Genomic DNA, 17,500 nt, shown 5'->3' on the forward strand with positions numbered 1-17,500 from the left:
GCTGTACGAATGCAAAGCACTCACTCTAGCAGTGTTGTGCTCGGGTGCACTCGGGCCAGTCTTTGGCTCTCACTGGGGATAAAAACAGTGTTATCAGATGTAGTGTGCACAAACAACCGCAAAAACCCCCACCCTCGCTGTAAGTGATTAATTTTTTTTTTACGCTGGTTGTCAGGGTCCAGAACTGAACTACCGGTATCTTAAATCTGGCAGAACCCAAACCTTCATGGGTCTGCTCATCTCTATTCACAAGTACACCGGCAATGTTTCAATAAAGCTGCTTTCACACATCAGTTTTTTTTCCACAATCCGGCAAAAACATGAAAAAACGCATCCAGCATCTGTTGCCGCCGGACGCGTTTTTCGCCCCATAAACTTCTATTAGCGCCGGATTGTGCCTGATGGCCTTGCGTTCCATCCGGCTTTCGCTGGATCTGGCAAAATTTGTTTGTGCGGCGGCCGGATGGAACGCTGAAGAACGTTTTTGTCTGGGGCGAAAAAACGCATGGCGCCGTACGGCGTGTGTTATAATGGAAGCCTATGGACGCTGGATCCGGCACAATGCAGCAAAACAACGGATACGGCCGCCGGATCCGTTTTTTTTGAACTGAGCATGCTCAGTAACACAACGGAGCCATCAAAAAACTGATGGAAAAAACTGATGCAACTGATCCTTTTTTTTCGCCGGATCCGTCGCATCAGTTTTTTCGCCGGATTGTGCCTGATGCCAAAAATCTGATGTGTGAAAGCAGCCTTAGGCTACTTTCACACATCAGTTTTCTGCATTCAGGCACAATCCTTTTTTTTCCTGATCCAACGGATCCGGCAAAAAATGTAAAAACCGTATCCACCGGATCCGTTTTTTAATGGATCCGTTATGCCGGATGCGTAAAAAACGGATCCGGTGGATCCATTTTGCATTCGTTTTTGCATCAGTTTTGTCCGTTTTTTTTCTGGATCCGTTTTTTTTTAAAACATTGGAGCATGCGCAGTTTACAAAAACGGATCCGGCAGCCGCATCCGTTTTTTGCCGCATTGCGCCAGATCCGGCGTCCATAGGCTTCCATTGTAAAACACGCCGTATCGTGCCGGATCCGGCGCGATGCGTTTTTTTTTGCCGGACAAAAAAAGTTGCAAGATACGTTGCCTTCGGCCGCTGCTTTAATTAATTAATTTTGCCGCATCCGGAAAAAAACGGATGCAACGCAAAGCCATCAGGCACAATCCGGTAACAATGCAAAACTATGGGGATAAAACGGATGCGGTACCGGATCAGTTTTACCCGTTTTTTTCGGATTGTGCCTGATGGAAAAAACCTGATGTGTGAAAGCAGCCTAAGTGAAATAAAACACTAACTATGCAGTACAGGTGTTTCATGGCGTGAAATGCTTGCGACCGACAGTCTACAGTTTGTGGCTACACTTACAATGGTCATATTAGAAATTAGAGACACTTTTCAAGGTGTTGCCACCCTTCCCATGTTTGCCCTTGGAGTACTTACTTCCTATCTGTGAACCCCGCGCAGAACATGTGCTGCGCTGATTGTGCAAGCTTCCTTGTTGATGGGAGTTCCCTAGATTAGTCTGATAATGTTTACATTGTATATAAAGCAGACTGCCAGATAAATAATGGAATAAGCCCACAGTCATAAAACATTTTTACATTCTTTGCAGAAAATAACTAATAGTTAACGTCTGATTAATGTTTACAAGGCCCCAGCAACTGCCCTGACCCCTCATTATGCAGCATATTTTCTAGTTAATAAGTCACCGGCCTACGGGAGCGATTTCTGCTGATACACCGGTGGCCGGGGCTTCTGCTGACAAGCTTGCTCATGTTGCGTTTGCTCGTATCCTGCTTTGTAATCACGGGTTCAGAATGGAATTTGCCTCGACTGCTCATACAGAATACAACCATTCCTTTTATACGGCATGCCTGACTCGATTTCACACCATTCGCCAGAGGCGGTGTTTGCACAATATTAAGGAGTTTTCTGTGACTTGTATAGATCGAGTAATTATTTTATCAGCTTTGCCCCTGAGATATTTAAAGATATTTTGCATTTTTTATTATAATTTATTTGCGTTTTGTAATACTTCCTGGTTAATGAATAATGGTGACTGTAATAATGAGTAACGCCGAAACTCCTAATGTATGCGCTAAACATGTCCTCTACTCCAGACTGAGGCCAAAGCGGGTCCATTCTGGCAAATAAGGCGTAGAAAATTGTAGCAGCTCGCACTATATTCCAAGCCAAACAGCCTTGCAAAATAGCTGTTGTGTCATTTTGTGTCCTTTTTTGTGTACAATGGGAGGCGATGGGTGACATGCCATCCATTGGCCATATGTGCCATGAACCTTTCATGATATAACCATGATGACTGGTGCCAATCAGTAGGATATAAAGGCATCCACATAATTGATAAGTCATGGACGCTGATGCCATACGGATGCCATTATCGGTGCCACATGTGCCTCAGGTTTCAAATCTTCTCACATCTTAAACATTTTGATTGGTGTCTAAATACCACTGCTCACTTATCACGACAAGGAATAAGCCTCGCAAGCCATGTGATTGCAAATTGAATCACAAAAGATAACTATATACATTATATAACTGTTGACCGACACTTGGTTCATTTGACAGCTATCTGTCCTTAAAGAGGTGGTCCCACTACTCAGCATTAGTAGCCACATTGATGTAAAGCTCATAAACAAGGCTTTTCTCAAATACCTTGTGTAGTCATTTGTGCCTCTGAGTGGCGCTATTGTGATCCACTTATCCCCATCGCAAGACCCCCGGGCTGCGTGACCTCTGAGATCAGGTGATATCACGTCAACTTCCAGTTGACCCAACATCGCTGAGGTCGGCACCAGTCACTGCGAGTGATTGGACTGTGGGCGGCGTTTCACCACACATCACAGCCCAGCGTCACAGCCCAGCATCTCACGTGCTCTCTCCTTTGCTGCAGAACACTGCAAGCAGGAGCGATGCTGGGCCGTGATGCAGGGCTGGGATGTGCGGTGAAACTCCACCCACAGCACAGTCACTCACGGAGACTGGAGCTCGCGTCTGTGATGTCGGGTCAACTGGAACTTGACATAACATCACCGGATCTCATAGGTCATGGAGCCCGGGGGTCAATTGATGGGGATGAGCAGGCAGCAGAAGCGCAGCTCAGAGGTAGAATTGACTACACAAGGTATTTGAGAAAAGTCGTCTTTATGAGCTTTTACATCAATGTGGCTACTAATGCTGAGTAGTGAACCACCCCTTTAATCCCTCATAAGATAAATAACATAAACAACTGCACTCTGAGACGTTAAGGTAGGAACTTAGCCATGGTGTACCCAATCAGAACACCACAGCTCCTTACACTGTCTAGTGGCTATTCTCAGTACTGCAGCCCAATGCGGTACACAATAACAGCCATGACATGGTAACTGAGGTCTTTGAGTCTTCTGTATTGTGATACTTCTAGTCCCCCTCCGTGCAGAGGATTATGGCGTAGCTCCATTTCTGGTGCTTCTATTCTCAGCAGTACGGATAGCCACGAGTGTTACCTACGGAGAGACTATGAATTATTTGCGGCCTCTTCGTTCTGAAGATCGTGGGGGTTCCAATGGTTAGACCCTGTTTATTTGCACAATAAATCACATCTTTTAGAGCGCTGACACAAAGTACCAACTTGAGATTTCTTTTTATGGTTTTACACCTGAATGAGTTGCACAACTTGTTCCTGTGCTACCGGATTATATATGTGGCCACTTATATTGGAGGTGTCGTTAAATGAAGTGACATGTTATAAAGTTTCTGCATTTATTCCAGTCTGCACACACACCAATAAATATATAGACACAACCATCACTTATCACATCCTGCAAATACTTATTAGCCTTATTTATCGCAGGGCAGCTACATCTTTTTATAACTTAGTCCTATGACAGGTGTCTTTAGTTATGACCTAACTTTATGTACGTAAGAATGTTTTTTTTGACTGTCACCGATTTTTCTAGAGGTCATTGTGGAGACACGAGGGTCAGTGAGTGCTCTTGTACGCTGGCCTAGCTGTCTGTGGAAAGACTGCACTGACCAGGGCTCATCCCACTGAATGCCCATACTCCTTGATCATAGGTAGAACACTTCACAAACAACACAGGGTGAAGGTACCACACTCCGGTAAGACTTTGTTAGGTCACCAATAGTCAACAGCAGGTAGTACATTCCCAGCAAGAACACAAGATGATACAAGCGACAGTCTCACTCTTCCGTTGGCTGGACAGGGATTAGAATCTTCGTGCCTGTGGGGCAACCGGGGCCAACTATCCCAGCTAGCAGCACCCCGCATTTAACTGGCACCCACTGAGAGGAGCTATTGGCAAGCTTAGGAAGGCAACCGAGCGCAGTGAGGTACAGTATGTGGCCAGGGGACAGGGTTGTCTCAACCTGGCTTCTCCAAGTGAGTTTGTGGACTCTGTGTTGGGCAGTGGAGCAGTTCTATAATCCACCAGCTGGATCCATGGACCCTTGGTTGAAGTCCTGTAGAATGACGCGTGGTGACAGGAGCCAGACCCTTTTTATGCCCCTCAGTTCCCATTTTAGGGTATTGTATCTTACAGGATTGGGTTTGAGACCATCATGGCTGTTCCCTCATTGTTCGCTGATTCAAGTAGACTTCATAATTGTCCTCCAAAAGCAGACATTCCACAAATGAACATACTGAAAGAGGCACCAAACAGTCTTGCATGAAACAATGGTTAATGTCTCTTGATTTACTGAACAAAGGAATGATAGATCTGGTATAATTAAGAATAGTTCACCACACACAAGTGGTCAGCTAATTCTTATTGATGCGGAGTCGTCAGTCATGAGATCCTCCTTGGTGTTCCCTGTGATGGGTCAGTCTAGAATCTTACTCTGTTGTATATTGGTCACAAATCAGAAACTTTATCAAGAGCAAACTCTCTGCAGTTCCGGCATAGATCTGACTATGAGATGGTAGACGACCCAGAAAGTCATAATCTCATTGAATATCCTAAACATCCCACCAGTGCAATATTCGGCTCTTAGCCTGTGTGGTATTTTTGGGCTTATAATAATACTTCTCACGAATATTATTTATGTCTAATCAGTTTATTGTTGCGCATGTTACATTTTTTTCGTTCTCTATTGCAGGTTGAAGAAGGGAGCAAAGCTGGCGAGATATTAATGGCTGGAGATGAGATTGTGAATATCAATGATATACCACTCTCTGGTTACCGCCAGGAAGCGATTTGTCTAGTAAAGGGATCTCACAAAACGCTGAAAATGGTTGTGAAAAGGTAAGAAACTCACCACATAATTAATGGCACATTTTTTTATTGGTTATGAGTTGCAAATTATAAAACTATATTGACATAATTCTTGAAAATTCCCCATTTTGCTGGTTTTAGATGCCCTAACAATCCATATGTTTTATAATGGCAAATCTAGTACTAGTGAATGAGCAATTGTCTGCATGTCTAAGCCCACTAGTGTAATGGTCCGTCTATACTGCCCCTTTCACACTTCCTAGGAACGCTCGTTTCACGATCATTTTGCAGGTCAAACAGGATGTTGATCACCCAACAAATCAGGAAAACGCTTATTTGTCTAGTGAAATGATCTTTATGCTGCCCAGAAGATCTCAGTAGCACAGGATTCTGTCTAAACAGGATTTGCACTGCCAAGCAGAATGATGGCCTGGGCAATATATTACTGAGCATTCAGGGCACATCGGAAGAGCAGTTAGCCGGTATGAACGGGCAATGAAACCACCACCGAGCAGCAAACAAACAGCTGATCAATAGTGATGAGCGAGCAGTACCATGCTAACGAGTACCAAGCATTTTGAGGTTCAGACGGGCTCAACTTGTTTACAGAGTATAATGGAGGTCTATGGGCAACTCAAACATTTTTCCGTGAAGATTTTCTTGAAAAATGCTCGTGTTCCTCATAGACTCCCTTTATACTTGGTAAACGAGTCGAGCTCGTCCGAGCCTCAAAATGCTCGTAGTTAGCACCCGAGCATGGTAGTGCTCCCTCATGACTACTGATCAGGAGTCGTTTGGTGACCCAGCTCGGCCTGTGTAAACGGACCTTAAGAATGGAACATAAGTTAGCCGAATATATTATTAGTAGTGATGGGCGAATAATAACTATTCGTGTTCAGATTATTCTTAACGAATCTCAAAGTACTATGGTATTCCAGTATTCATGATAAATAACCAACCTAATGCAAGTCATTGGGGAACCCGAGCATTTTTCTTGTCTTGATTAATACTTTAATAATACTTGGTATTCGGTACGCATTTTCAAAACTCAAATAGTTACTATTCGCCCATCTCTAATCCTTAGTTCAGAATTAATGTACAATAACACAGATTAGATTAGTTGAGGGAAAGTCTGAAGAACTTCAACCCTAATGTGAACAAAGCCTCCTAAAATGCGTTCTGCTGGTAGGGTCATTCCAAGGGTTTTCTGTAAGGTGGCCTTCACATCAGCGGTATTCTGCCGGATCCGGCACAAATGCGTTTCACTTCAATGCATTTCCTATGGACTCGTGGCAAGTTCTGGTCACCTGCGTTATACACAACCGCATGTGACCAGAATTTGCCGCGAGTCCATAGGAAATGCATTGAAGTGAAACGCATTTGTGCCGGATCCGGCAGAATACCGCTGATGTGAAGCCCGCCTAACTAGAAGGGACAGCTTGTCTTCTGATTAAGAAACATTTTTGTCCATCCACTGTATGAGATAATGGTGGTCTACATTTTAGCTTCGTCACTATCTCACTTGACCAGTATATCCGAATATGACTGTCACACTATATATATAATTTTTATATTTTTCTCGGTACCTATTCCTTAATGCACATTTTAGTATAAGGAGGATGCCCATTATTCGCCAGAAACCCATCAGTTTGCCTTTTTTTTTTTTTTCTTTTGTGGTTTTTTGCGTTTGTTTTTTTTTTTTTTTTAACCTTTTTAGTGCTATTGTCTTTGTTTTAATGGATTGAAGAAATAAAGGAAAAAAAAATCTTAAAAAGGAAGGCACATCCATCCAGAGAAATATTTTTTAACATTTTCTGATCTTTATTTCTTCAATGCGTTAAAACTAAGACAGTGGCAGCAAAAAGTACAAAAAAACTGATGCATTTCTGGTGAATAACAGGCGTTATTTGCCAGAAACATGTCAGTTTTTTAATTTGTTGTTGCCACTGTCTTTGTTTTTAATGGATTGACGCAATAAATTAAATTTATTTTTAAAAAAATATATATCCGGATTGAGGTCTTTTTTTTTTTTGGGGGGGGGGAGAAGGATGTCTTCCATAGATCACTGTGCTTTTTCTATACTGAAGTGAAGAAAAGGTGAGGTTAAATGGCCAAAATAGCATAATAGTGATAAAATAAACAGTAAAAATAAATGTTAAAGCACCACCCCGTGGTTTTTTTTTTTTTTTAAAGCATTGCAGGAGTGGTTCTTTTCAATGAAAGCCCCCTGACCCCAGTCTTATACTCCCCTTCCGACGTCGTCTTCTGTTATCGCCACTGGGTCGGTTGGTGTCCTGTGATTTGTGACCTACCGGCAGATCCAGTATTTGCTGGAGATCACAATTACATTCATCTCTGAGAGCCTTGATCTCATAGACTTTCATTGCGAGCTTCTGATGTAACTTCTGGCTTGTCGGACTGGTACGGCACCGGTAAAAGGTGAAGCCGTCGGATGGAGTATATGACAGGGGGCTTAAACATTTAAAAAAATGCATCTCCCTGCTGTAGCCCTGGGTAGTCACCATAAAATGTATGGACGTTGTCTAGTAATACCGCCACATGTGGATACATTTTATTATTACATATATTGTTTTTTTTATGATTTCCTTCCAAATAATGGAACATCATTAGTAAAGACAGCCTTGGAAATGAGCCTGCACAAATGTGAAGTGAAATGCACTCTTGTGCCTAATCTTCAGTGGTGTGCGGACACTTGTTTCCTGGGACAAATAATAGAATTCTTTTTTGGGAAGAGTGCAGCTTCCTCCTGATAAGATAGCAGCACAAGCAAACAGAGGATTGTGGTGTATGCCCTGTGATAGATATTGTTGTTCTGCATATTATTACTGCCTTTTTACCTCTGACCTTCCAGGATACTCACTATGGGCCCAAATTATTGAGAAGGAAGTAAGGTCCTGTCACTGAGAAGTGTCCAAACCTCTCAGTAGTGCTGGAACCCATTTTGTTTTCATTAGTGATATGCCATGATATTGCTTATTTCTGCTTGTATTTTACAATTCTGGCAGCTGACAATCTCACTGACAGTGTAAGGCCCTGTACGCACTGTAAAACTGAATTTTCTTAAGAAAATTCTGCAGGGTCTGAAAGTATTGCCGCGGTTTTGCCGCGAGTTGGTACATGTGTTTTAATGCATTCAATGCAATAAAGCACATTGAAGAAAAAAAGTCATTTCCTTCTGAGATAGATAGTAGATGGATAAATAGAAGAATAGATAGAGGGATAGATAGAGGACAGATCAATCAACAATCGACACGCTGCATTTCCCCCGAGCAGTAGTGTGTTCACATTACCGGCCGTGGGAAATGACCTGTAATTACCTCTGTAGTCTCGTTAGGAGGCTGCATTCTGTACAGTGTCAGTCGCGGCTGGATGCAAGCGTCGTGGGACATCGCTGGGGATTACGCCGGAGCTGTGTGTTTGGGGGGGGGTTAATAAAGTGGTGAAAGAGGGGGCTTTTTTGTGTTTTATTTAAAATAAAGGATTTTTCGGTGTGTGTTTATTCACTTTACTTACAGGTTAATCATGAAAGCTGTCTCATAGACTCTGCATGATTAAAGCTTGGACTTAGTGGCGGCGATGCGCTGCCATTAACTCGTTATTACCTGGATTGCCACCGCATCCCGACAATCTGGAAGAGCCGAGAGACTCCGGGACTGCCGCATAATGGATGCGACAGTCCTGGGGCAGCTGCGAGCTGATATTCTCGGCTACGGGAGGGCGGGGGGCATTAACCTTGGCCCTTGCCCTCCCCAGCCTGAGAATACCGGGCTGCCGCTGTGTGTTTACCTCGGCTGGACGGTAAAAATATGGCGCAGCCCACGTGTTGTGTGTGTTTTTTTTTTTTTTTTATGTCCGTTTGATTTCTATGTGTATTCTATATGTCTGTGTCTGTGAGTGCGATATGTGTGTGTATTCTATGTCTGTGTGTGATATGTGTGTGTTTACTCTGCTCCGCTTCCTCTTCCTGTCATAATGACGTCCCTTCCCTGCAAACCGCAGGCAGTGATGAACATTATGTCCCGAAGCCGCGAAATACCGCAGGGAATAACGCAGGAAAACGCAGTGAACCGCACAGAATTTGCTGCCTGCGTTATTCCCTGCGGGATTTCACGATTACGTTGCAGTCAATGGAGTAAAATCCCGCAGCGACGTGCGGAAAAGAAGTGATATGCAATTGTTTTTGCTGTGGGAATCCCGCAGCAAAACATGCAGCTGTCAAAATCCGCATAGTGCACACAGCATTATTTTTCCCATAGGATTTGCTGTTGAATCACCTACAGAGATGTTATGAACATAACATGCAGCAAAACTGCAGGAAATCTGTGGCAAAAACCGGCAAGTGCGCACAGGGCCTAAGGATGCTACATTGATGTGTATTGGTTCCTCATAATTTTTTATGTTTGGGCAATTTTTAGATCCAATTGAGTTAGTCCCAGTCTGTTTACACCGATTTATATCAGGATGATTCACTAATTGAAAAAATGTTTTATCGAGGCAGGCCCTCCTCTTGTTGTGCTGTTCCTATATCGGCACGTGACCGGACCAGTGAGGGGCTGGTTACTGCTCAATCCAATAGCTAACCAGGCCCCTTCTCTGTCACAGCCATTGTACTGACAGAAGAAGAGGCTGGCTTGGCTGTTAAACTTGGCCAGTCAGTCATCTGGACAACTGCCTTAAAGACTGACAAACCACAAATACCAAGTCATGGATTGAAGTCTGTAATTATAACATAGCTACCAAGAAGGTAACATTTAGAAGGTTTCAGGAGAGATGACGTCTCAGCTGATATTGGAAAGTTGAGGTAACATGCCTTGATACGCACTGACAAAAATTTGGGTGGTTGGTGTCCCCAACCAGGAGAGGGCTCAAAATCCACTACCTACACCTCTGCAGGGGCTCATTAGGCATCATCCAGTTTATGAATTTCCAGTTACTTGAAGACTGTGTCACCACAAGGAGAGAAGGGTGGATTCTTCCATCTTTGCCTTAGTGAAAACCTTGTGATCTACTTCATGCTGTCCGAAGCAGGTGCAGGAGTAATGGGACACTGGCAGTGTTTTATAGAAACCATTCTTTGATTAGTTGGCCAGGGATGAGTCTGAGGCAGGTCTGAGGTGGCTTCACCACGCTCGGCCAATAGATGGGATCAGTGGTATGGTTCGGGCAGCATAAATCATATTTGTAACAAATCTGGTTCTTTAGGGCGGAGATGTATTGCCATCTTCTTGATTTAGCTTGATAGAAGGTGCAGACTACCCTTTCCTCACAATCTTTAGGATCTGGCATATTCTGCAGATTTACCTGTGTCTAGCAGAACCTCATGTGACTGTGGGTACGGCTTCGTTCACACCTGCGTTAAGTAATTGGTTTCTATGTTTGTTTTTCTGGAACATGAGAAATGATATTAATGCCAGTGGATCCATTCCATGAGACATGCAAACACCACACAAAGATCCCCATTGCTTAGGGCCTGGCTGCTTTTCATTGTAGTGTTCCTCGTTTTACCAGGAATATACCACCACCCAAATAGCTTAAATTAATATGATTAAACATAATAGAAACCGCTTTTTCTCTTTCTGTTGCAGGATGCTGCATGTTTTTAGATTTTGCATTGGCGTACTATTCTATTATATAGGTTTGCACATATTGTATCGGTGACAGAACCTGCCGGTATCGCCACATTCCATCACCTGCTCGCTAATAGAGACAAAAGCCCAAATTAGTTCCTCAGTGGGAGCGTGAAGCCTTCCTGTTCAGTAGGTTCTTTGTGTGCAGACTACGGGGATGTCTAACACTAATAAACACCCACATTCCTGCGCCAACTGGATCCTGATAACCTTGGGACAGCAGAGCCGGCAGGGCTGCATCTTTATCCTCGGCCTTCTTTATTATGTCTTTGCTGTGAGAGTTCTGGGGATTAGACTAAATTTCTGGGCGTTCCGCTCTAAAAACACAAGTAAAGTAAAATGGATATTGCCAGGATAATGAAACACTCATGTGTAAGCTTTGGACTTTCTGTGGTTACCATTAAAGTCTGTATTCTGTTCTCGGTATATTCATATGCATTGTTTCTTTTGCACTGAGAGGTCTGTCCTGCGAGTACCATCTACAAGAGGCGGCTCCCTTGTAAGTCAATATCCTACTTTTATATTGAGCCTTGCAAAAAAAATTGAAAAAAATTTCCAAGCCAAAACTCCTCTACCGTCAGCCCGCTTTAGGGTGTTTTGGTTATCGTTAGTGCAGAGCAGAAATTATCTGGCAACAACCTTTGAGGCCACATGGGGAAAGTAGCAGTAAAAGAGACCAGCTGAGTATGGAGTTTTATATGCAATGCTCCATGGGAGAAAAGTATACAAATCAGCTTTCCCTACAAGAGCGGGCTACTCTCAAAGTCATTGTCTTACCCTTTAAAGGGAATGTGTCAGTAGGATAAACCCTCCTAAGTCATCTACATATGTATTCAGGTCATAGGAAGCTGATTAAAATGATACCTTGATTTCTGTGGTCCGATATCTTGTTCCAGAGAAATTCACACATTTCTTAACTTGTACATGACATGTTAAGATCTACCAGCTAGACACAGATCTTGAGACTCTGCCTCCCAGAGCTTATTGTAAATGAAATGAGGTGTTAGCAGTGTGAGACATGTAATGACCGACAGTCAGTGTGTCTCTTGATCTCAATGCAGAGTGGTGTGATTCCAGAGTCCCTGGAGTGAAGCAGGTGTGTGATTAACAAATGTAGGGACAGGGCAGTGCAGCAGAGCTAACAGCGTTGTGAGAAGAGCAGCTAAGTGTTTGTAATGAGAGCAGAGGTTTGTCATTACATGGCCCACACAAGAGTCTGCTCTCCTGATCTTACTGCAGAGATGAGCCTGATTACAACTAACACTTCTTCAGCTTTCATCTCACAGGCAACCAGTGTGGGTGGAGGAAGGTACAGCAGAGCTGACAACATTGTGAGAGGAAAACTACAACGCTAGATGAGTTTGTAAATATACAAAGCTCAGTTCTGCAGTACTGTTAGTTTTAATTACACACAGTTCTGTATTGAGATCAGGAGAGTAGAGTGTCAGTTATTACATGTCTCACTGGTAACACCCCCTTTCATTTAAAATAAGATCAATGGGCCAGACAAAGCTTAACAGCCCAGTTACATGTTAAGAAAAGTGTGGATTTCTCTGCAATAAGACCTTGGATCCCAGATACCAAGGTATCCTTTTATTCAGCTTCCTATGGCATATAGACATCTTAGGCACTTAGGAGTGTTGACCCTAGTTACAGATTCCCTTTCATAAGTAATATAACCAGGGATAACTGCAAAGCCACAAACTAATCTGTACACAGCTGTTTCAGGGGGTTTGCCCCACACTAGTGTAGCGCAGTGGCAGGTGGACTGTGTGGCACCTTGGATGCCATGTTGTAAGGCTTCTTAAAGGATTGGACATTGACTTACATGACAGCTACCTCTCCTAGCTTGTATTTTGAGAGGTTTTCTTTATAACAATCTTTAAATCAATGGTGCATTTACACCAGTAGATAATCGGCAGTGTTCTGCTTGTTCACCTGTATTACCATGTCTGTGATCATTCGACACACAAACTCGTCAGGTGATTGGATCACTTATGCCAACAAAACAAATACTTATCGGCAGCGCTTCACCGTTATGTAAGCAGGTGATATGGTGCCAATAAAATGGTGCTTTATGGGAACATAATGATGTGTTCACTATTCTATTCCAATCATTGTTCTTCGATGGGGACTTATGTAAAGTCGATCGGCACTTAAGGCTGAGGCCACACGGGGATTAGTGCGAGTCCTCTCATTAGGGGTGCTTCACACACAGCGAGCTCGCTGCCGAGATCGCTGCTGAGTCACGCTTTTTGTGACGCAGCAGTGACCTCATTAGCGATCTCGCTGTGTGTGACACTGAGCAGCGATCTGGCCCCTGCTGCGAGATCGCTGCTCGTTACACACAGCCCTGGTTCGTTTTCTTCAAAGCCGCTCTCCTGCTGTGACACACAGATCGCTGTGTGTGACAGCAAGAGAGCGACAAATGAAGCGAGCAGGGAGCAGGAGCCGGCGTCTGACAGCTGAGGTAAGCTGTATCCAAGATAAACATCGGGTAACCAAGGTGGTTACCCGATATTTACCTTAGTTACCAGCATCTGCAGCTCTCACGCTGCCTGTGCTGCCGGCTCCGGCTCTCTGCACATGTAGCTGCTGTACACATCGGGTTAATTAACTTGATGTGTACAGCAGCTAGGAGAGCAAGGAGCCAGCGCTAAGCAGTGTGCGCGGCTCCCTGCTCTCTGCACATGTAGCTGCATTACACATCGGGTTAATTAACCCGATGTGTACTGTAGCTGTGGTAGGAGAGCAAGGAGCCAGCGCTCAGTGTGCGCGGCTCCCTGCTCCCTGCACACACAGCTGTGCGCTGGTAACTAATGTAAACATCGGGTAACCATACCCGATGTTTACCTTAGTTACCAGTCTCCGCAGCTTCCAGACGGCGGCTCCGTGCAAGCGCAGCGTCGCTTGCACGTCGCTCCTGGCTGGGGGCTGTTCACTGGTCGCTGGTGAGATCTGCCTGTTTGACAGCTCACCAGCGACCATGTAGCGATGCAGCAGCGATCCTGACCAGGTCAGATCGCTGGTCGGATCGCTGCTGCATCGCTAAGTGTGAAGGTACCCTTACACTCGGCTCACGCTTGCAGCACAGCAGGAGCTGAGTATCACGCGACTGTGACTGTGGTCCGATCGTGTGATCAGACCACAGCTGTGGAGGGGAGGGAGGGATTTATCTCTATCTCCTCCGTTGCCGGCCGACGCAAGAATAGCCCCATAGACTTGAATGACTGCAAGTGAAACAAGATCGCATTGCACCCACAGTATGCTGCGACTGTTTTCTCAGGCTGATTATATAATATATATATATATAATATATATAATATATATAATATATATATATATATATATAATATATATATATAATATTATAATTATTTTTTTTCTCAAAATCACATTCCACTTGATCTGTATTACTCGCCGTATGTGCTGACACTTAGTGCGTTTATGGGCCTAAGGCTGGAGTCACACTTGCGAGTGACTCGGTGAGTCTGGCATCAGCATCACCCGGTATGGCCGCACACTCTCTGGACAGGAGCGTTTTAGCTGCTTAGAAATATATGCAGCAGACCCGCTCCTGTCAGGAGAGAAGCCAGCCGCGCCGGGTGATGCCATCCGATAATCGTGCGAGTCACAAGTTCGTGTGAGCGCACTCTAAATCAGTATGTCTAAATGCACCAGAATACTCTGAAATATATGCGATTTCTAGTAAGTATTAGCTACAGTGATTTATGGCAGGCCCTCGTGGAATTGTCAAGTTTGGCCTCTTTATACAACTACATGAAAAATACCTTGCATCAATCACTACATAAGCGCATAATGCACATTTATTTATGACCTATGTGCTGCTCTTCCAGAAAATCCATCAGTCTCTTTCTGCACTTTTCATTGCAGTAGGGGAAATCCACAGCTTTCTTCAGATGTTGTCTGCAAATGTGAATGAGAAATGTCATTTGTAATTATTTTTTTTATTATTTTTATTAATATTTATTTATAAAGCACCATTGATTCCATGGTGCTGTACATGAGAAGGGGTTACATACAGAATACATATACAAGTTACAATGGACAGACTGGAACAGAGGGAAGAGGGCCCTGCACTTTCGGGCTTACATTCTATAGGATATTGGGGGAAGACAGTAGGTGGGGTGTTGGTCGGGCGGCAGTTCTGGCACAGTGGTGAGGCGGCAGCTCGGCTGGTGGTGAGGCGACAGCTCGGCTGGTGGTGAGGCGGCAGCTCGGCTGGTGGTGAGGCGGCAGCTCGGCTGGTGGTGAGGCGGCAGCTCGGCTGGTGGTGAGGCGGCAGCTCGGCTGGTGGTGAGGCGGCAGCTCGGCTGGTGGTGAGGCGGCAGCTCGGCTGGTGGTGAGGCAGCGAGGTCATTGGAGATTATAGGCATTTCTGAACAGATGGGTTTTCAAGTTTTAGTTCGGAGATATATGGAGGAGACAGATTATGGACAGCTTTGTAGGTCAGTGTTAGCATCGGATACGGTGGAGAATTGGGAGCCAATGGAGGGATTTGCAGAGGGGAGAAGTGGGGGATATTGAGGAGAGAGGTGGATCAGTCGGGCAGCAGAATTAAGGATGGACTGGAGAGGGGCCAGCGTGTTAGCAGGAAGGCCACAGAGGAGGATGTTGTAGTAATTGAGACGGGAGATTGAGGGCATGCACTAGCATTTTCTTAGAAGGAGAATTGAGTAAAGGACGGATTCTGGAAATATTTTTGAGTTGAAGATGGCAGGAGGTGGTGAGGGATTGGATGTGGGGTATGAAGGACAATTCTGCTATTGTTATGTGCACACAGATCCAAAGCAGAAATTGTGCTGAGTGTTTGCCCCAGTGGACAGTATCCTTGAACATCATTGGGGACCTGTTATCATTCCGGATAATACTTTTGTGGCAGTTTCAGAGCCTAACGTTTGATGACCGGTAATGCAAAATGCTGTTGTTAAAGCACCACTCCAACATTTATTTTTTATTTCACGGCTAAAGTGGTGCTCTTAATCTAAGTCACTTGCCCCTAGTTTTATACTCGCCCTCTGGTGTCTTCATCTGTTATCAGTATCACAGAGATCGGCCTTCTACAGTTTGTGACCTGTAGGCTGCTCCAGTGTTTCATGGAGCGCGCCGGAGGTCACAATTCAATATAAGTCTATGGGAGCCTCGTTGTGGCTCTCATAGAGTTGTATTGAGAGCTTGTGATGTTACTTCTGACTTCAGCCAGTCAAACGATCTGATCTCTAGATGGCGCCGCAACGTTGAAAAAAGCTGAAGATGGATAAGAATAGGGACAGGGAACTTGGGTTAAAACACCACTCCAGCAATTGAAAAGAAACAACACGCTGGAGTGGCGCTTTACTAAGCAAGGGCTATTTGTGGCCTGTCGACTCTCACCAAGGACTCTCCATATACATAAAAAGCCATGTTGTTCTGCAGCTGCACCTGAAAGTGATTCAGCTTCATGGAGCAAATTGCTCAATAAGTCTGATGTCAATCATGTGTGAAAAAGTAAGGATCACTAAGGACAGTGTCCAGGTCCGGTGCCTTTCATTCCTAGTTAGCAGGTTGGGAAGGAGTCACAGGAGGCTGTGAATTTCTTTAGCACTTTCTTTAGCTGTACGCCACCCTCACACGAGCCCCACACTAACGAAAACCATCCCTTCTAGAAATGAGAAGAATCCCAACTTGTTTGCTGCTGATCTTCAGTTTAACCATTGCTGGCTTTTATGTAAAATCCACTTTTAGTGCACTCCCCCTTGTGGCACATTAGAGACCTGCAGTCCATGGCTTTTTGGAATATTTTTACTTCTATAATATGTATACGGTCATTAACATGTGCACAATTCACACAACCGGCAAATCAATAAAAAAAACAAATGTAATTGTATGTCCCAGAAGTAAAAATGTAGCTGGACTGCAGCTTTATATACTGTGCAGGAATAACAGCCCGGCTAATGATCTCTAAACTGCAATACAAAAAAGTCATGAGCCCATATTGTAACCTACATGCCCAGGGCTTTGGTACATAGTGTCCATGTGGGCGTGGGACCTCGGTGAGCTCCGTTAGCCGGGCAGCAGCATGGAAGTCCCATGACACACTTTACTACAGGCTTACTCTGGCCAGGTTCACATAAGGTTAATATGGCCAAAAGCCCCGGCCTGACCATGGGTCTATTGACCCGAACTGACCTCTGCATGGACAGTTATTGTTCCATAATATACAATAATAATAAAAATTTTATTTATATATATATATATATATATATATATATATATATATATATAATATATATATATATCTACACACACATACACACACATTTATATATACACATACATACATACATACATACATACATACATACACACAGATAAAAAAAAAATATTATATATTTATATATATATATATATATATATATATATATATATATATATATATATATATATATATATATATATATATATAAATATATAATATTTTTTTTTTTATCTGTGTGTATGTATGTATGTATATATAAATGTGTGTATGTGTGTGTAGAGATATATATATATATATATAT

General features: G+C 43.7%; 1 protein-coding gene across 4 annotated transcripts in view; it reads left to right on the top strand.

Annotated features, from left to right (window-relative positions):
• The window catches only part of SHROOM2 (shroom family member 2), a 256,754-nt gene that overhangs the window by 112,140 nt on the left and 127,114 nt on the right, over positions 1-17,500 (top strand). For all 4 annotated transcript variants that reach the window (XM_075335491.1, XM_075335489.1, XM_075335488.1 and 1 more), the window contains exon 2: positions 5,177-5,322. In XM_075335491.1, the coding sequence (XP_075191606.1) occupies positions 5,177-5,322 (146 nt within the window). The remainder of the gene's footprint in view (positions 1-5,176; positions 5,323-17,500) is intronic.

The sequence above is a fragment of the Anomaloglossus baeobatrachus genome, chromosome 2 (genome assembly GCF_048569485.1).
Source record: "Anomaloglossus baeobatrachus isolate aAnoBae1 chromosome 2, aAnoBae1.hap1, whole genome shotgun sequence".
NCBI classification, from domain to species: Eukaryota; Metazoa; Chordata; class Amphibia; order Anura; family Aromobatidae; genus Anomaloglossus; species Anomaloglossus baeobatrachus.